At 45.4% G+C, this 20900-nt stretch overlaps 1 protein-coding gene across 8 annotated transcripts in view; it reads right to left on the bottom strand.

Moving 5' to 3' along the window:
* Positions 1-1088: 1088 nt before the first annotated feature.
* The window catches only part of ltbp3 (latent transforming growth factor beta binding protein 3), a 43035-nt gene continuing 23223 nt past the window's right edge, over positions 1089-20900 (bottom strand). For 4 of the 8 annotated variants that reach the window (XM_020048596.2, XM_020048594.2, XM_020048595.2 and 1 more), the window contains 28 exons: positions 19827-20108; positions 19500-19663; positions 18907-19012; positions 17315-17404; positions 17074-17190; positions 14118-14279; positions 13891-14034; positions 13683-13696; positions 13470-13539; positions 13252-13338; positions 13013-13141; positions 12765-12896; positions 10972-11100; positions 10756-10875; positions 10171-10293; positions 9922-10044; positions 9680-9799; positions 9408-9536; positions 9138-9311; positions 8828-8911; positions 8584-8712; positions 6306-6443; positions 6050-6190; positions 4397-4525; positions 3306-3467; positions 2788-2883; positions 2543-2674; positions 1089-2130 (listed from right to left, as the gene is read on the bottom strand). In XM_020048596.2, the coding sequence (XP_019904155.1) occupies positions 1955-2130; positions 2543-2674; positions 2788-2883; positions 3306-3467; positions 4397-4525; positions 6050-6190; positions 6306-6443; positions 8584-8712; positions 8828-8911; positions 9138-9311; positions 9408-9536; positions 9680-9799; positions 9922-10044; positions 10171-10293; positions 10756-10875; positions 10972-11100; positions 12765-12896; positions 13013-13141; positions 13252-13338; positions 13470-13539; positions 13683-13696; positions 13891-14034; positions 14118-14279; positions 17074-17190; positions 17315-17404; positions 18907-19012; positions 19500-19663; positions 19827-20108 (3602 nt within the window). In that variant the 3' untranslated portion in view covers positions 1089-1954. Of the gene's footprint in view, positions 2131-2542; positions 2681-2787; positions 2884-3305; positions 3468-4396; positions 4526-6049; positions 6191-6305; positions 6444-8583; positions 8713-8827; positions 8912-9137; positions 9312-9407; positions 9537-9679; positions 9800-9921; positions 10045-10170; positions 10294-10755; positions 10876-10971; positions 11101-12764; positions 12897-13012; positions 13142-13251; positions 13339-13469; positions 13540-13682; positions 13697-13890; positions 14035-14117; positions 14280-17073; positions 17191-17314; positions 17405-18906; positions 19013-19499; positions 19664-19826; positions 20109-20900 lie in introns of all 8 variants that reach the window. The other 4 variants (XM_020048597.2, XM_010900148.3, XM_010900150.3 and 1 more) reach the window with 4 other exon arrangements.

Below are 20900 nucleotides of genomic sequence, written 5' to 3'. Positions count from 1 at the left end.
GATTTTCTGGATTTTTTTTTTTTAAGATTCCGTCTCTCACAGTTAAAGTGTACCTATGATAAAAATGACAGACCTCTACATGCTTTGTAAGTTGGACAACCTGCAAAATCGGCAGTGTATCAAATACTTGTTCTCCCCACTGTACATGTGACAACAATCTCCCGTATTCTTCATATGAATGGGCTATGGGGCGCTTTTGTAAAGAAGATTGTGCAAATATTGCCACGTCAAGATGTGCCATGCTAGTAGACTCAAAAAGACTGAGTGCTGTATAAAAAGGTGCTTCAACAAAGTATTACTTTTTTAGTATTTTTCCCCCTCAAAGATTTCAGTTTGTTTTTCAATTGAATTGTTGATGTTATAAGTCACATTAAAGGTGGAAAATGTTCTGACATGATTTATCTTTGTCTCATTCTTTTACATCACAAGAACCTGGCATTTTAACAGGGGTGTGTAGGCTTTTTATATCCACTGTACATATAAACTAAAGCCAGGGACGGCAGGGACTCTGGACTCAAGACTTAAACCTTCTGTGCCTGTCTTCGTAATCTTGACATTTGATCTCTATCAGTTTCATTTGGGTATGTATTTAGAACCTCCTAAGTTGTGTTTTTCCTAAAAACACCCTCAACCTGGCTGCAAATCTGGTGTAGCCAGTGAATTTTCTACATACAACTGTACAAGCAGATGTGTTAAGGGACTCTCTGCATGCGCCAATCAATGTTAATTTAAAAAAGCTACCAGGACCAGAGAAATGGCCTGGGACACATGATGAAACGAACAAACAGATCAAAGTACTTACACTGTCCCTATTTGTAGTGGGGGACAAACATGAACAACAATTCAATATAGAATGTTTCCTCTTTTCCATTCTTTGTATTAGATTCAAAGCCAGCAATTCCAGTTGATATAAAAACATTACCAAGTTGTTGTTTGTCAGAAGATCATTGTCTGACTGTGTATATTTAAAACTTCATTAGAATTTATTGAGTGTTTTCTGATGGGCTGAAAATGATTTTTTCAGGAAGAAACTACAATCCCAAAGAAATAACAGATCTGCTTAATAAAGAATGCACTTAAAAACAAAGGTAGTTGAATTGGTTTATTATTTATGTGTTTTTTAGTACACTTTTTACTCAAATATCTCCTTACAATCCGTAAGCAAACAAATTCTTTCATTTTGTTAAATTCACTAAACATGTACTTTGGGGTAAATTTTTCACCATGCACCTAAGAATTTCCTCTGGATCCAAAAGATAAGTCAAAATGACATTCTATTCCTTTAACTCGATTCTAGTTTATAACACACCCAATATGCACATGAACTATCTACAAGGCACTTAAAAGGTTCTCCAATGTACAATTTCTTTCTAAAACACACTGTAAAATGTATAATTACAGGAGCTTAGTAAGCACCAATCCACAAGGCAACAAAGTAATCTCCACTCAACATACTGTACAAAATTGGACAATGAAGGAGGACATCTTTAATATATCTTAAAATGAATGATAATGATCTGCTACTCACATAGGAGTATGTTTGACAGGAACCTCCTCATCAAACAACTGGAGGACTTCAGATTTACGAATGTACGATAAGGTCAGTGAAATAAGGACACGTAACAAACAAACACACAATGGACATACAATTTAAAAAAATAATAATTACAAAAATACATGAACCATTATGTTACCTTTGCCTGTATTTCTTCCAAAACATTATCTGAATTAGGGATAAGGAAAATAGTTGCTAAGAGACAAACTGGAAGCCTCATTTGGGTGAATGAGGAGCTGACAACGTATTTTGTACATTTCAAACATTTCAAATGAGCCCCTTGAAGGTACCACAGCGCTTCTTTAAAGGAAACTTCAAGGACAGCACATATTGAATGTTGAACTTATATGACAGAGGGATTGCATATGTGTATCTGTGTGTTTGTTAGACATAGCGTTGTTATAGAGCCCTGGTGCGGATATGTTGGGCCTTTGTGCCTGGTACACATATATTGGGCCTTCGTGCAGGGACAAAGCCATTTTTGCAGTAGCATTTGAACGAGCCTATGGTGTTGACACAGCGGGCATTCTTGCATGGATTAAGTCGGACCCCTGGTTCAGCACATTCATCAATATCTGCAAAGAGGGAGTGACAGAGAGAGAAAGACAGAGAGCGAGAGAGAAGAGATGGAAACAAAACAGAGAGCTTTACATAAAATAGAACGACCAGATGTTCCTTCAAATGCTAAATTTGATTTCAGGCATGTTCATCTAAACAGTTGAACAAAAGGACAGCTACAAATTCTACACAGATTTTTCTGTCCACAGAATTTAACTCACCACAGTACAAGTCAAAAATGTGGACACACTTGTTCACTTAAATGGGTAAGTGTGTCCAAACTTTATACTGGCCCTGTTAATTAGCATCTGTCAACACAGATTGATGATGAGTGAAGTGAAGCTTAAATTCACATGGACACATTCACTCTCAGGCTTTGACCCAAAGGTTATATGAAGCAGTCGGGCAGAACAGGGAGCATCCACGTACCTATGCAGCGTGTGCGGGAGTGGTCCAGCCTGAAGCCTGTGTTGCACTCACACATGGTGCCCAAGTAGGAACGCACACAGCGGCCATTGGCACAGCTACACTCATCAGAGTCCTCTTCGGAACTGTCCCCTTCTGAGTCAAAACAGAAAGAGAGACAGGAGGGAGATATGCGACTATTCAACTGATGTGACTGCTGAGGTAAGTTCACACATTCAGAATGTAATGAAATGTATTGCAGGCCTTACCAATACCTGGGTTGTAGGTGGCAAAAGCTGCCAGGAAATCGCCCTCACCATCAGACTCTGTGTCCAAGTGCATCTCACACAGTCGATTAAAGATCACTGAAGGAGAGGAATGTAGATATTATTAGAAATGGTTTATGATGATATGGGCAAAGTTGAAAAATAAGAGCTGAAGCTGGGGAAGACTAGTAGCTGAAAAGTGCTGAATGAGTGTTGAAGCTGGAACAGATCAGAAGCTGAAAAGTGCTGAAAGAGTGCTGAAACTGGGACCGACCAGAAGCTGAAAAGTGCTGAATGAGTGCTAAAGCTGGGACAGACCAGAAGCTGAAAAGTGCTGTATGAGTGCTGAAGCTGGGACCGACCAGAAGCTGAAAAGTGCTGAAACTGGGACAGACCAGAAGCTGAAAAGTGCTGTAATAGTGCTGAAGCTGGGACAGACCAGAAGCTGAAAAGTGCTGTATGAGTGCTGAAGATGGGACAGACCAGAAACTGAAAAGTGCTGAATGAGTGCTGAAGCCCACCTGAGTTTCTCTGGGGGCAGGTCCTACACTCGGGGCCCCAGCCTCGGCCGTAGTGACAGCAGCACTCAGAGTAGGTGACCACCAAACCATTCCTGGGGTGGCTGCAGATCAGGTCCTCATCCACCTGTAGGAAACACACGTCCTTATGGGCCGCCGTGCGGTCTGCGGTAGAGAGATAAGGAAGTGGGAGAGAATTAGACACATAGCAAGAAGGAGAAGAATGAAAGAATCCTCAAGATTACTGAATCAAATAAACATGCTAATCTTTGCTCCCGCAAAGCAGGCCAGGTCCTGCCAATTCTCAGGACCTCTATGATGAAACACGTAATGGCTCAGCATGTTACCTGCAAGCAGGCAGATCTGAATTAGTGATGAGGCCTAGCTTGAGGTGGTAGAGCCCACAGCTATACCAGACCTCTTCTCTGCAATTAATTGAATGCCCTGCGTCACCAAGGAGGGAGCCGTGAATCCCACACATACACAGTTATGTTAAAGCGGTGCTGTCAATGCAAACTAGTGAGAGCTTACAAGAAGATAAAACAAAGAAAGCAGCACAATCGCAACAATTATGTCAAAACAACGTATTCAACATGTTACAATGTCATATGTATCACAACGGTAAACACTTTGGTTAATAGGAGATACAATGCTTTGGAGAAAGGAAGGTGCAGAAACTGCCATCTCACTTACCCTCCATTTTACTTTCACTTCTAAGTGCTTCTCAGACACACAAGCACATGCACACAATGAAGGATGAAGTAATTAAATGTTGTCCTGCGACTATTTGCAAGCTTAGTGGTGCAACCACACTAATGGAAACGGAGAAATGTGCAACAAAGATCAGGGAGTCTATAGAACTGAGATCACACCGACTCTCACGTCACATGATCTCCCTCGCTAACCTGAGAGTGTATTTCTATAGAAACAAGCAAGAGTGGTGAGCCTATGCATAGAGTCAGTGTCGGGGAGAGTGGGCTCAAAAGGGGAGGAGTTAAAAAGAGTAGCAGGTGTACAGGGAAGCCAAAACTCAGGTGAGGTAAACACTGATTGGTCAGGCTCAGGTGAGCTGAGTGCTGATTGGTTATACCCACCGTCATAAACGCACTGTTTGTGCGCTGCGCTGAAGGTGAGGGGCTGGGTGCATATACAGTGAAAGGAGCCTGGCGTGTTCACACACCTCCCATTCTTACAGTACGAGGGGTCCTGGCACTCATTGATATCTGCAACAGGCACCACAAACACGGGTTACACAACCTAAGGACGGACGTACACCGGCCCAGGGCCAGCTCACATGTCAGTGTGACGTGACGTTGAACCGGGTTGCTGCCTGCTATCCCACTGCCTCCTGAGAGCATGCACAGTGTTGGGCTACAGGTACCACAGCCCAGAGCGGCTCTATCAACTTAGGCCAGGAGGTGGTCACACAGCCACGCTGCGCTACCAGGTCTTTGAGCTCTATGTGACAGACATGAGGTTACGTAAATGTAAGAGTGGGTGAGGCCGCAGGGGCGGGTCTGGCTGATTAGTAGAGTTAGGCCTGGAGCTGTAATTATATGACATTCTCCCTCGTTCAACCTCCCTTGTACACCTAGCCACCTTTGAAAACCAACCCAAGGTGAACTACACTAACCAGCCAACACTGGAAGCCAACACATTATGAACTAACTACACTACACCGCCATAACTGCGAATCAACTACACAACCCAGGCAGCACTGTGAACTAGCTACACTACCTAGACAGCACTGTAAACTAACTACACTATCCAGATGCCACTTTGAACTAACTACACTACACAGCAACCACTGAGAACCAACCCTCTATAAATCACCGTACCAAGCCACCCCTGAGGACCATAACACTGCTAACTACAGTTCACAGTCACTTCTGAGAAACAATCCCAATGTGAACTTCAGTACCCAGTCACCACTGACAACTATCCCACTGTAAACTACATTACACTATCCAGCCATCACTAAGAATCAACCCAATGTGAACTGCATTAACCAGCCACCACATAAAACCAACACACCGTGAACTACCCTTACCCAGCTATCTCTAAAAACCAGCACACCAGGAAATACACTGGGGTTCTCAAACCTCTCCTCAGGGACCACCAGCCATTTTGAACCTTTCACCTCCTTGATTAGGTGAATCAGATGAGCTGCCACTGTCCAAAGTCCTCCTGGCTGTGTTCCAGACCAGGTCATAAAATGTTCACCCGGCACAGCCAGAAGACGACTGGTCACCCCACAGAGCCTGGTTCCTCTCTAGGTTTCTCCTAAATTTCAGATCCTCTTAGGGAGTTTTTCCTAGCCACTGTGCTTCAACATTGTTGTTGCTTGCTCCTTGGGGTTTCAGGCAGTTTTTTTTTGTAAAAGCACTTTGTGATAACTGCTGATGTAAAAAGGGCTTTATAAATACATTTGATTGATTGGTCTATTGAGCTAGTTCAGGTGAACCACAACAATGTGAAACGTCTGCCGGTCTCCGAGGAGAGGTTTGAGAACTGCTGAACTACACTACACACCCACCACTGTAACCAGCACAACCTGAACTACACTACACAGCCACCACTGAAAACTAGTGCACTGTGAACTACATGACCCAGCCAACATTGAAAACCAGCCCACTACCCACGCTCTCTCACACCGCCACCACCTACCAGTCATCCAACCTGAGTTTCTTCCTGAGCCCCCCCCCCCCCCCCCCCCTAAGGCCAGCAGTAGCCCCTCCTCCACTCACCAGCCTGCTCCTCTGGGGTCACACAGCTGTTGCGGTCTGTGGCCAGGATCCAGGGTGGGGAGCAGACACAGTAGTAGGAGCCAGGGGTGTCAACACAGTGGCCATTCTTACAGTTCAACGGGTCTTGGCACTCATCCACACCTAAAATGACAGCAACACACTACTGACTCCACACAAGTCCTCCCAGGCCAAGGTTGGTGCCTCACCGTGAATGTGGGTAGTATATGTACTGAGGACGGCACTAGCCAGATCTCACCTGCCACTGTGGGGATCACACACTTCTTTTTGGAAGCGTCGGGGGTCCAAGGGGAATTACAGCTGCAGTAGAAGGAGCCTCTTGTGTTCCGACACTGACCATTGGTACACAGAGACTCATCGTGGCACTCATTGACATCTGGGGTGGAGACATATCAACACAGAGGATCTGTGACTACCTGTCCTAATGTGTGTTCATGAGGGGTGAGACAGAGGATCTGTGACTACATGGTCTGTAGTGTGTCCATGTGAGGTGATATAGAGGATCTGTGACTACATGGTCTGATGTGTATTTTTTTGGGGTGATATAGAGGATTTGTGACTACATGGTCTGATACGCATTCATGTGAGGTGATAAAGAGAATCTATGACTACATGGTCTGTTGTGTGTTCATGTGAGGTGATATAGAAGACCTGTGACTGCATGGTCTGATAGGCATTCATGTGAGGTGATATAAAGGATCTGTGACCACATGGTATGATGTGTATTCATGTGGAGTGAAAAAGAGGATCTGTGACTACCTGGTCTAATGTGTGTTCATGTGGGGTGAGACAGAGGATCTGTGACTACATGGTCCGATGTGTGTTCATGTGAGGTGATATAGAGGATCTGTGACTACATGGTCTGATGTGTATTTGTGTAGAGTGAAACGGGATCTGTGAGTACATTGTCTGATTCATATTAATGTGGGGTGATACAGAGGATCTGTGACCACATGGTCTGATGTGTATTCATGTGGAGTGAAACAGAGGATCTGTGACTAAATGGTCTGATGTGTATTCATGTGGAGTGAAACAGGGGATCTGTGAGTACATGGTCTGATGTGTATTCTTTTGGGGTGATACAGAGGATTTGTGACTACATGGTCTGATGAGTACTCTTGTGGGGTGATACAGAGGATCTGTGACTACATGGTCTGATGTGTATTCACGTGGAGTGGAACAGAGGATCTATGACTACACAGTCTGTTTTGCGTTCATGTGAGGTGATACAGAGGATCTGTGAGTACATGGTCTGATGTGTATTAATGCAAGGTGATATAGAGTATCTGTGACTACATGGTCTGATGTGTATTCATGTGGAGTGAAACAGTGAATATGTGAGTACATGGTCTGTTTTGCGTTTATGTGAGGTGAAACAGGATCTGTGAGTACATTATCAGTAGTGTGTTCATGTGAGGTGATATAGAGAACCTGTGACTACATGATTTGATGTGTATTAATGTGGAATGAAACAGAGAATCTATGACTTCATGGTCTGTAGTGTATTCATGTGAGGTGATATAGAGGATTGGTGAGTACATGTTCTGATGTGTATTCATGTGGGGTGATACAGAGGATCTGTGACTACACGGTTTGTTTTGCGTTCATGTGAAGTGATACAGAGGATCTGTGAGTACATGGTCTGATACATATTCATGTGGGATGAAACAGAGGATCCATCAACACCTGGTCTGTTGGCATTCATGTGGAGTGAAACAGGGGATCGGTGAGTACATGGTCTGATGTGTATTATTTTGGGGTGATACAGAGGATCAGAGACTACAAGGTCTGATACGTATTAATGTGTGGTGAAACAGAGTATTTGTGAATACATGGTCTGATACGTATTCATGTCAGATGAAACACGATCTGTGACTACATGGTCTGATACGTATTCATGTAGGGTGAAAAAGTATCTGTAAGTACATGGTCTGATGTGTATTCATGTGGACTGATACAGAAGATCTGTGACTACATGATCTGATGTGTGTACATGTGAGGTGATACAGAGGATCTGTGAGTACATGGTCTGTTGTGGGTTCATGTGAGGTGAAACAGAGGATGTGTGAGTACATGGTCTGATGTGTATTATTTTGGGGTGATACAGAGGATCTGTGACTACGTGGTCTGATACGTATTCATGTGGGATGAAACAGAGGATCTATGAGTACCTGGTCTGTTGTGCATTAATGTGGAGTGAAACGGGATCTGTGAGTACATGGTCTGATGTGTATTATTTTGGGGTGATACAGAGGATCTGTGACTACATGGTCTGATACTTATTAATGTGGGATAAAACAGAGTATCGGTGACTACTTAGTCTGATACATATTCATGTGAGATGAAACAGGATCTGTGACTACATGGTCTGATTCGTATTCATGTAGGGTGAAACAAGTATCAGTGAGTACATGTCCTATGTGTATTCATGTGGACTGATACAGCAGATCTGTGACTACATGATCTGATGCGTGTACATGTGGAGTGATACAGAGGTGTGTTTTGGTGGGGCTTACCATTGCAGTCCAGCAGGTTGTTGTCGTAGTAGAAGCCCTGTTGGCAGTAGCATTCGTAGCCAGGCTGTGTGTTCATACAGCGGCCTTCCTTGCAGATCTCATTGGAAAACAGCGCACACTCATCGATATCTGTACCACAGAGTGACATGGACAAAGGTCTGAACAACAACACACTCCTCATGTCAACAAACAGTAGTATGTAAATGAAGTCGGTAAAACAGCAAACAACACACCAGCACCTCACCTCTGTGGACAGGCAAGTTATAACCAGTTATGCCCTCCTCATGGTAGAAACCTTGGCCCACTGGGCACAAGGAGTGGAACTCAGCTGGTTGGGAGGAAACAGGGATTTCATTAAACACCTGACCTATTCACTCAATTCACTTCACTAATTCACTTAGCTTATAGATATCAATGAGCAACAACACAGTGCATAAACTGTAACAATCCCTAGGCCGCTGGATAACTTGTGTGTGTGTGGGGGGGTGTTTGTGTGGGTGTGTGTGGGTTATTTATTTTTTTTTGGGGGGGGGGGGGGTGTCTGAAGAACCTACATGAGTGGTCGACGGGACAGGGGTAGATCTCACAGTGATCTCCCCAGCCCTTTCCGAGGGAAGAGCAGCAGCACTCCTGCTTGGTGACGTTGGTGGCCAGGACACTGTCACAGAACACTGTGTCATCCAGGTTCAGATAGCACTCCTTTTTATCCTCCACATCCACTTCAATCTCTGGATGGAGACAGAGGGGAGGCCAGTTGGTGTGCGTGTCTGTGCGTGAAGGACAATACTACGCAGAAAGAGGAATTATTCCACAAATAACCATACCTTCGCAGCTGTGCTTGTCCTCAGACAAGATGAAACCGTCTTTGCACACACACATATAGGAGCCCTGTCTGTTCTCACATACGCCGTGGGGCTGGCACAGACCCCTGTCTGTCGCACATTCATCTATGTCTGAGGGGACAGAAGGATAACGTGTCACTGACATCTGCTACGATCATCCAGACATCCATTAAGACTTTATGATCGTTTCCACTGGATACGTAGTTCCACTGCCAGAGCAGTTAACAGCCATGTTTCATTCCTCAGTGACCGACCTTGGCACCGCCTCCCTCCCACCAGCATGAATCCCTTCTGACATTCACAGCGGTAGGATCCCATGCTGTTGATACAGCGCCCTCTCTGGCAGTTGGAGGGACGCTCACATTCGTTTATATCTGAGGGTGGAAAGAGCGTGAATCAAACAGCGGGCCGAGTGATTCATCCCCGGCCAACACATCCCTCAGCACCATGAATCACCGGTAGCGTCAAAACGCTGTGCATGAGGTGGAACGCTTACCTTCACAATGGCTGCCCTCCTGGGTGCGCTGGTACCCTGGGTAGCACTGGCAATGGAAGGAGCCTTCGGTGTTGACACAGCGCCCGTTGGCGCACAGTCTGTCATCCTCGCACTCGTCGATGTCTGAAGGACGGACGGAAGGCGACACGCGCAGCCTGTCAGTAACAACCCACACTCGACACCGGAAACCTGTCCGTGCGCCGGCAGGACTGACACACGTTTCATTTAACAGGAATAAAGTGCACTAACCCATGCAGCCTTTGCTGTCCGCCGCAGGTAGGAAGCCCTCGTTGCAGAGGCAGCGGTAGGTCCCATGGAGGTTCTCGCAGTGGCCGTTCGGACACACCCCCCGTTTCTGGCACTCGTTGACATCTGGTGGAGAGGTGAAGAGGTCGCAGGTCATGGCAGGAAGGGATGGAGACCCAGTCAGTCGTACAGACAGTTAAAATTTCCAGACTGGCTTGGTGTCCTTTGGCTTCCTGCCTGTTGGCTCTGTGTGTCTGAGTCACTGGCAGCATGGTGAAGTGACTGACTGACACGTCCCACACATCTCTAAGCAGAGCAGGGAATGCCTTCCATGTCATGGTTCAGACCAAACCCACAGGGGAATACCGACATATTAAATGTTCAGATTCAGACGATTTGACCGTCCGTAACGGTTTCCACACTTCTTAACTGGTATTCAGTTAAGAACTGTAGTGATGTGGCCACTAGGTGGCGTGACGTCACTGAAACGTACTGGCTCAAGTTGGGAGGAAATGTTTCACAGAAGTGAGGTTATAACAACCTGATAAGCGTGTTGTCTTTAGTGTACATCCAGTTACTAGGTCTCACCATAGCAGACGCCGCCTTGGGCCTGGTGACCCGCTGGGCAGGGAACACATTCATAAGAGCCTTGGTTGTTCTCACACAGCTCATTGGGGCAGCTGCTGGGGTCCAGGCACTCGTTGATATCTGAGAGACACACAGAGACGTGGGTTGAAACTCATGGGACACAAATGTTGAGATAAATATTTAGCATACAAATGATCTGAGGGCGGTGGCTCTCACCTTCACAGGCCGGCTGGCGCTGGGACTTGCTCCTGAAGCCTTTGTGACACTCACACTTGTAGGACCCGGGCAGGTTAAGGCACTGACCGCCCTGCCCACAGATGTCTGACTTGAAGCACTCATTCACATCTAAAACACATTCGAAATCACACTTATTTACATCTAAAGACACATTCGAAATCATACTTATTTACATCTAAAGACACATTCAGAATCACACTTATTTACATCTAAAGACACATTCGAAATCACACTTATTTACATCTAAAGACACATTCAAAACATACTCATTCATATCTAAAGATACAGTATCTCACAAAAGTGAGTACACCCCTCGCATTTTTGCAAATATTTGATTACATCTTTTCTTGTGACAACACTGAAGAAATGACACTTTGCTACTATGTACAGTAGTGAGTGTACAGCTTGTATAACAGTGTACATTTGCTGTCCCCTCAAAATAACTCAACACACAGCCAATGTCTAAACCGCTGGCAACAAAAGTGAGTACACCCAAAGTGAAAATGTCCAAATTGGGCCCAATTGGCCATTTTCCCTCCCCGGTGTCAATTATTGTTGCTCTACATAAAGATGGCCTAGGCTATAAGAACACTGCCAAGACCCTGAATCTGAGCTGCAGCATGGTGGCCAAGACCATACAGCGGTTTAACAGCAAAGGTTCCACTCAGAACAGGCCTCGCCATGTTTGACCCAAGAAGGTGAGGGCATGTTCTCAGGGTCATATCCAGAGGTTGTCTTTGGGAAATAGACGTATAAGTGCAGCCAGCATTGCTGCAGAGGTTGATTTAGATGGTGTCAAGCGTGTGTGGCGGCAACCAGGTAAGGAGTACAAAGAGAAGTGTGTCTTGCCTACAGTCAAGCATGGTGGTGGGAGTGTCATGGTCTGGGGATGCATGAGTGCTGCCGGCACTGGGGAGCTACAGTTCATTGAGGGAACCATGAATGCCAACATATACTGTGAAATACTGAAGCAGAGCATGATCCCCTTCCTTTGGACACTGGGCCACAGGGCAGTATTCCAACATGATAACGACCCAAAACACAACTCCAAGATGACCACTGCCTTGCTAAAGAAACTGAGGGTAAAGGTGATGGACTGGCCAAGCATGTCTCCAGACCTAAACCCTATTGAGCATCTGTGGGGCATCCTCAAACGGAAGGTGGAGAAGCGCAAGGTCTCAAACATCCACCAGCTCCGTGAAGTCATCATGGAGGAGTGGAAGAGGACTCCAGTGGCAACCTGTGAAGCTTGGGTGAACTCCATGCCCAAGAAGGTTAAGGCAGTGCTGGAAAATAATGGTGGCCACACAAAATATTGACACGTTGGGCCCAATTTGGGGTGTACTCACTTTTGTTGCCAGCGGTTTAGACATTAATGGCTGTGTGTTGTGTTATTTTGAGGGGACAGCAAATGTACACTCTATTATACAAGCTGTACACACACTACTTAACATTGTAGCAAAGTGTCATTTCTTCAATTTTGTCACATGAAAATATATAATCAAATATTTATAAAAATGTGAGGGGTGTACTCACTTTTGTGAGATACTGTATGTTAAAAACCCCACACATTCACATCTAAAAACACATTTACACTCAATCACGTCTGAAGACACATTCACACTCATTCACCTCACATCAAAAGACCCATTAAAAACCACACTCATTCACATCTGAAGATACAACAAAAGCACACCCATGAAAAATCGTAGGACATCGTATCAACAAACCGGAACTGAACACACGAACCCGCAAACCACTGTGCCACTTACCTGTGCACCTCAGCTGCCCATGATACACCGAGAGCTTGTAGCCATGGAGACAGTGGCAGCGGTAGGAGCCCTCCGTGTTAATGCAGAAGCCTCTGCTGTGGCCGCACGGCTCTGAGGCGCACTCATCATCATCTGCCAGGGAGGGATCAATTTGACATTTAGGGAGTTCAGAGGTCACACCACCGTTTGAGAATTCACACCTGCTTTCAACGCAACCACCTGGACCGCCGTCGCGTCTCGTCACTTACCCTCGCAGGCGTTCCTCTGGGGATTGAGCCGGTAGCCGGGATTGCACTCACACTTGTAGCCAGTGTGAACATTGACACACTCCCCGTGACCACAGACATTCCTGTTCAGCCTGCACTCATCCGTGACCGCTGTGGGGGAGGGGACACATAGCATCGCATTGAGGAGGTGAAGCCTTTGTGCGGCGCAGCTAGAGGATGATGGGTAAAACAGGCCGACGGCGGTGTGCGTTGGAACTCACGTGAGACCTGCGTCTGGGCCACCTCCAGGGGGTCGCTGTCTGGATTCACCCTGACGATGGGCGGAGGTGTGGGCTTAGTGATGATCTCTGTGGGATCAACCGGAGAAACAATCAGAACCTAACAGGCTGGCCCGTGCCTCCCCGAGTACCGATGGGCTTGGCCCAGGACTCTGGATGAACACATGTGAAATGAAGAAGGCAGGGATGAGAGGGTGTACCGTGAACCCGGGGGCCGTGGGGGCTGATTGGAGAAAGCTGCATAGGTGTGGTCGTCTCAGGAGGCTGTTCCTACATGACAGACAGACAAAGGACTGTCTAAGGATAGCTGCAGGCACACCTCCACACACACACACCCACACACATGCGCACGCACACCCACACCCACACACACACCCACACACACAAATGTCTGATGGAAAATAATTTCTTACCCGGGGCTTGACTTCTGAAAAGAGAGACACAATGAGATAAAAAAAATTAAAAATTCTGGAAAACGTTCCTTTTCAATTTTAGGGGAATGTAACAATACTATGAATGTGCTGGCAGGACGCCTTCTTAAGCATAGCAATGCTCCTGAATGACTAAGAGTCTGCTGGCAGGACGACTCGTCATGCCCACCCTTCCTTTACACAGACTCACCCACGGACTCACCCTCCGGCTTCTTGTCAGGCTTCGGCATGACCTTCTCCGGGCCGGTGTGGATCGGAGGAGGGAACGCCAGTGTCTCCCGGACACTATGAAGAAAGTAACCCTTCCCTGCCGGACAGATCTTGCTGAAGGAGGCTGGGGACAAGAGAGGCTGGGGTTAGGAGAGGAGCGCAGATCACAAAGTGTCTCGATTGGAGACATTTTGACGGCACACTGACCTGTGCCGTCCTGGGGACACCTGTCACATCCGGGGCCCCAGGCCTTCCCCACAGTGCAGCAACACATCTCCTGGGACAGGGGTGTGGGTAAGGCGTGTTCACAGCGACCCGTCTCTGTGGCGATGAGGAAACACTGACCCTGCTCCACTGGGGACGGGGACTCTGAACAGGTGAAACACAACAGGGTCAGAGTTAGGACGTTTCTCACAACGCCCTCTCTTCCTCGTTTGGATCACAGACTCTTGCCTTGTGCATATTTAAGTTCCTCCTTTCCCAGTGTATCTTTGTCGGCCTTTGTTTGGCGTATGCCTTCTGTTTCAGTTGTTCTGTCTTGTCTCGTTTGTAGTATTTCACTTAGTTATAATTCAAGTTTTGTTATAAAGTGTCCTCTGTTCTCCCTGTGCTTATGTCCATGCCTTATTACAGTTTTTTTTCAATTGCTTACACACTAAAATTAAAACCTTCCCACAATTAGCAAAACCTTACATTCAAGGAGCAAAACACCGGGCTGGATTTGCACAACTGTAAGCACAATGTCAGCTTCATACATTTTGCAAAACATAACACACAGTGATTTGCAATACACTAAACACACTTGTATGCATTTGACACAGAAATGTATCATGATGAGCACACACTCTGGTGCCTAATTGTAGACACGCCAATCAGGTTAAAAAAAAATGGACGTGTCAGAGGAAGAGGGAGAGTGCGGATGAGATGGGTAATCCGGAGAGAACAAGGTAGAGGAAGAGGGAGAGGAAGACCCGGAGGAGGTGCAGGACATGCACAAAGAAGAAGACAACCAAACCTGTGTAACGAAATCCGTGCTACAACTGTGGACCATGTAATAAACCACGGATTAACACTGAGGGAGGCTGGACTGAGAGTACAGCCTAACCAAAGCAGGGACACGGTGGCATCAATAGTTCGGACATTTCGTCAATAGCACAGGTGAGAAACTTATCTTCTGTCAACAGAAAATCCATAGCTTACAGCATGTACTATATCAACAGTTATGGTATCTATTCCTGTATACTTTTACAGTAAGCTACATGTGATTGGTTTGGCCAACATAGGATTGAACATCGAGAACACCAAGAAGGGAGGGGCCCCATATTCACACAGGAGCAAGAGAGAGAGAGAGCATAAACCTTGTTTTGGCCAATAATGCAATCAGACTTAGAGAAATTCAAGCCCACATTGTCAATGATCACCGAAGTTCCAATAATGTCCAACAGGTCTCTCTGTCAACAATAGCTGTATCCTTAAAAAACAACAAGTTCTGATGAAACAACTGTATAAAGTGCAATTTGAAAGAAAGTCCTGCGGCGTGAATATGTGGTGGTGCGTTTTGTTCACTGACTGTAGTACTGTGTACTGCACACATAACCTTTTCACTGTACATGTCATTTTACTGTATAGCAGATCTACAGTAAATTGATCTACACAATGTGATCTTTTGCTGTATTTCAGAGAGTTTTGAAAATGGATCCGGAGGAAGTCCTGCATGAGCTTATATACACTGAGGCTGGATTTAACTTGACAACAGTGAGAAGAAGGGGAAGAAACATCATTGGCCACAGGGCTATTGTCAATGTACCAGGGCATTGTGGGGGTAACATTACCCTTTGTGCTGCCATAACACAGAATGTACATTACCCTTTGTGCTGCCATAACACAGAATGGGGTCCTCCACCGCAATGCCAACTTGGATCCTTACACTGACCTCATTCTTACATTTTTAGACAGATTACACAATATTATCACAGCAGCAAACCAAAGGGACCAGATGCAATACATTGTCGTCTGGGACAATGTAGCTTTCCATCGTTCTGCTCTGGTCCAAAACTGGTTTCATCAACACCCACAATTTACAGTTCAATACCTTCCACCATACTCCCCCTTCCTAAACCCCATCGAGGAGTTCTTCACAGCATGGCGGTTGAAGGTTTATGATCTCCGGCCCTATGTCCAGATGGCCCTCATTCAAGCTATTGAGGAAGCATGTGATCAAATTGAAGCAGCATCCATACAAGGGTGGATTCGTCACTCCAAAAGATTCTTCCCACGTTGCCTTGCAAATGAAAATATAGCCTATGATGTTGACAAGGCCCTGTGGCCAGATCCAGCTAGGCGGAGAGATGTTTAGGTTATAATTTATTTTTTTTGGTACTGAACTGGATATGTAATTTATGTTACAGTATTACTGTAGGCTTACAGTACAATGGTACATTCAGTAATACTGTATGAAAAATGTTGTGTTATGAATGTTTTGTTGAAATATTCAGTATTGACTGACTTGAGTACATGAAAATAAATATTTTCATTAGTCTGCACAATTGGTGTCATGTGGTATTTTTCCACTTTCTCTGTGTAAATGCTAAAAGTGTTTTAGGTTGAGCACAGGAGTGTTTGACTGATTCAAACAGAATCAGGCCATATGATGGTTGGGTTTATGTTATGACAACAAAATAAGTTTCTTATAAGACATTGTATAGTTTTTACAAAAGTGTTCCATTTTCCAAATGATCTGAGGTGTTGTGCTACTTTGGTGTAGTGTTGTGCTAATTATGTGAAGGGGTTTGAAAAACCAGGCCCTGTTTTAAAAAAAATTCTTAAGTAATTGAAAAAAACAGTGACAACGTTATGCTGACCAAAGCAGTAACCAAGGGGGAAATCCTTACGTCTCATTTCAGATGAGTGGCGTTTTTAAACAAACGTAGCTAAAATATGTGCGAAAACCAAACAACGAAGACTAACCGTCTGCTTTTTAGAATATGAAATATATTCTGCCCTCTACCTGAGATGCTCAGATCGACTGTTCACCCACAAATAAAAACACCACAGTTGTTCATCTTTCCACGCACAGAGAGGAGATGGCAGCATGAGAGTGCATGTGACCAGCGCTACTGTGAAGGGCTGGTCTGTCTGGACCAGAAGAGGTTCTGACTCTCACCCACACATCTGGTCCTGTCCATGGTGAAGCCAGGCTTACAGGCACACAGGAAACTACCTTGGGTGTTCAGGCACTCCCCGTTTTGACACACCCCTTGCATGGTGCACTCGTTGATGTCTGGGGAAAGGGGGGGCAAAGAGAAAGCAGGGACTGATTGGCGATGTCCTTCTCACATCAGTTAGACTGCAGCATAGCAAATGTGTTACACGTTGGATTCTTCAGAGGATGAGCTGTCTGTTACCTTGACAGTGGGTGCTGTTGAGCCTCTTGTAGCCCTGAGGGCACGTGGAACCATAGTCCTCTATAATGCTCTGCAGTTTCACTCCAGCATCTGACAGGAAGGCAGATAGGGTCAACACAAAGAGAAACAGAGAATAACAATCGACACAAAGAAAACACCACAGGAAAGATACTGGGGAACATTCTAGAAAATGTCTGACAATCTGAGAAGAGACACAGGCCCCTCATCCATTTGTAAGGGCATCATTCTATGGCAGTACTACCCTATTCTGTTCCTAAGACCAGCAGGGTCTGTGGTCATTTCTTCCAGTTGGTCAGACATAAGTAGTAAGCTCACTCAGCTACTCCATGTATAGTCTGAACACTCTGTCAACACAGACCGTGTGACTGGAAGTGCCTGATTCCGAAGGACAGAAATGTGTGTACAGATGACACATGTATGATCAGAGACAGTGCAATAACATGTATTCAAGAATAGTAAGAGTGGAAAATGTATGGAGGGAAAAGACAAACACACACCAAATCTGGGAATGAGATTAAATAGAAAGGAATGAAAAAAACAAAAAAATGCTCTGTGAGTGAATTTTCCAACAGGCAAAATAAAATGTCAAGAACGCATTGTAGGAAACTGTGGGAGAATTGCCATCCAGAATACCTTTCAGAAAGACAACTTTAAGAAGTGAATGTTTCCCAAGAATCATATTTTCCATTTTTATCTGTTAAAAGGCAGAAGGCATATCTGTTAAAAGCAACATTCCTACAACATTACAGACAAGTACCGTAACAGAAATACAGGAACTTTGTTCTACCAAGTTTAAAGAATAACCAGAACTATCATTTTCTTACAAAGGTTTCTTTGTCTGGCTAACAACTGATTATTGGAGTAAAATGGAAAAACGTGAGTAGCCAAGATTTTCATGGGGCGCAGATTGAAATTCAATCTTCCGCAATTCAATGACAGTATTCCACTGGCCTGGCACATGGGAAGACACGTCACAGCAGATTATTTTTCACCCTCTCTCGCTCTCTCCCTCACTCACTTTCTTGCACATGCACGCACACACACTTATTCAGACATAGGCATACACATTGCATGCTTATTACTTCATGAGCTGGAAATGAATATTTGGCAGGGACTGTTGCCGTTTTTGGCTCCATAAACAAATGACTTAATGCGTATAAGAGCAGAGACATCCAGATCAGATGGATATCTGCCAAGGAGTTAGACTGGAGACAAGGGAAGCTCAGTGGTTACAAGTTCTTTCCTGATTTACAGTCACATCTGACATAATAATCAAGATACATGACAGTTATGCAGTTGAAGTTGAAGGATTGAAGATCACAAATCAGGGAATGCTAGTTTATCAGACCGTTATGGATAAACACACACATACATACACATACACACACAAAAATACAGACACATTTGTTTTTCCATGCTTCTGGGGACCGGAAACCTAAATCTAAACCTAAACTTTCTCAATAACCAAATTAGTGTGGGGACCGATTTTTCTGGTTTGTGGATATATAGATCTGAATCACACATATACACACACATGTCAAGAAGACCATTCTGAGGATGTTGTTTCTTACATGGAAGTTTTGGACATTTATAACATTTGTTTTGTCCCCAGGAGTTGCCCACACTTCCACAGCAGTCCTCCTGGTTGGTCAGTACAGGAAGGGGTGTACTGCTACACTGAAGCATGTGGCGTGAGAAAAACAAAGGAGAAAGCACATAATGGCCATTAAAAAACATGACAAATGTATTGTGAGTCAAAAATGATAATCAGCAGAAATATTCAACTACACTTCAGTCCAAGGAAAACCAAACTGAGGAATCAAAAACAGAACCAAAACAGCATTCCTTCCCACACAACACATCACACTTCAAAAGGTCACACTTCTGGCAGAGAAAGAAAAAGTAGCACTCGTTTCGGCATGGACGGTGTCGGGAATGAGCAGACAGCCTTCATCAGAGCTTGGGTGCAGGAAAAGCTGAGAGGAACCTGTACTGTGCAAACCTACGAGTTCCTCCCGGCTTGTCCTGAACCAAAAAGTAGATCGTCTACGCATTATGGAGTGCTCCTTCTCTCTTCATTTGCCAGGACGGTCACCTGCTGAAAAGCCCAGCGGCGGGGGACGCTTCTTGACGATTGGTGTGTCAACAGCGGGTGGTAACTCACAGCTTGTTTGGGCGTGGTCTCCTGGAAGCAACGCCCCCTGGGTTTGTGCATCTGAGGGGTCAAGCGTGTCACCGTTTTATGAGGGGGCTTGGAATCCGATTGCTCGAGAGAATGGATGACGACGGACATGTCGTGTGCATGGTGGACACGCACATTGAACTGCACTGGAAAGAGACAGAGAGAGAGAGCGAGAGCAGGGGACACCAAGAAAGACAAGACATGTGAAAGATCGAATACCACAGTTCTTTACAATGCCACACAAAACTAAGTGCTCTAGGTACTGAGGTGTCTGGAAACACGCCCGTGGTTTCGGTACGTGATGGTTACCTTCGGATGAGTGGTGTCCTGCCCCTTGGCCCAGGGGTAAAGTGAACATAGAGTGGGTCTGGGCGAGCTGAGGTCGCCCCATGGTCGCCTGCTCGCCTTGGCTCTGGCCGTCCGGCTGCCCCGACAAAGTGTAGATGGGTTGCTTGTTGCCCCGCGCCGCCTGGGCCTCAGGCATCTGCCGTAGGGGTAACTGGCACAGCCGACCGGTGAAACCCGGCGGGCACAGACAATGGGTCCGCGAGCTGCACACCCCTCCATTCAGACAGGTCAGTGGACACACCACTATAGACACAAGACGGGAAGGACAGGTGCCTCGTTATTGGATACCCTGTAAAACGTCATCAGGCCTTAAGACTTAACAGAGAGACACTGTCACTTTTCTATTTGGAACCTTATTTTAGAGATACAGTATAGTAGAGAGTCCCTGCTGAAAAAGGTCAGATTCGAACCCGCGCTGCAGCAGTCCATGTGAACTGAAACACAGTAACATTATTTTGAACAGACAACAGTTGGAACTATAGCAGCACCATAGTTCCAGTAGAGACCGATACCCTGATGTCTCAGCAGCTTCTAAAATGAGTCACACCCGCAAAGTGACTTTGGAGCTGAGGACTAAATGCTGTGGTCAAATCACATCAGCTCCATAAACAAGCTGCCTCAGCCAATCAACAACAGGGGGCGGAGATGTCTATAGATGAGAGCAGGCCCGAGCAGAACACTGATACGAATGAGGGCTTATTAATGGCATACGGAAAATATTTGAAACCGTGGCGCTACTAAAGAAGGGGCGCTACTAAAGAAGGGGCACCACTAAAGAGAAAAACCTCCATGCCATATTTACTGCTCTGCAGGTTGGCCTTCGTGTTTCATTTCACAGGAGCTCCTATACTCACAAAAAGGAGAGTCAGATGTAACGGTTGGAGATCGGGAAGCTATGACTGCATACTAGACTGGGGCCATCCAAAGAAATGAGAACAACTAAGATACATAGAAAGCTGTGGAATCACAACCTTAAAGATATGCTCTGCTAAAAAATGCCTGCTGTGATAACACACAGCGCGAAAGACATACCTA

Source organism: Esox lucius, chromosome 7 (genome assembly GCF_011004845.1).
Source record: "Esox lucius isolate fEsoLuc1 chromosome 7, fEsoLuc1.pri, whole genome shotgun sequence".
Lineage (NCBI taxonomy): Eukaryota > Metazoa > Chordata > Actinopteri > Esociformes > Esocidae > Esox > Esox lucius.
The sequence above is the reverse complement of the archived record's forward strand: the minus strand, read 5'-3'. Positions and strand labels throughout refer to the sequence as shown.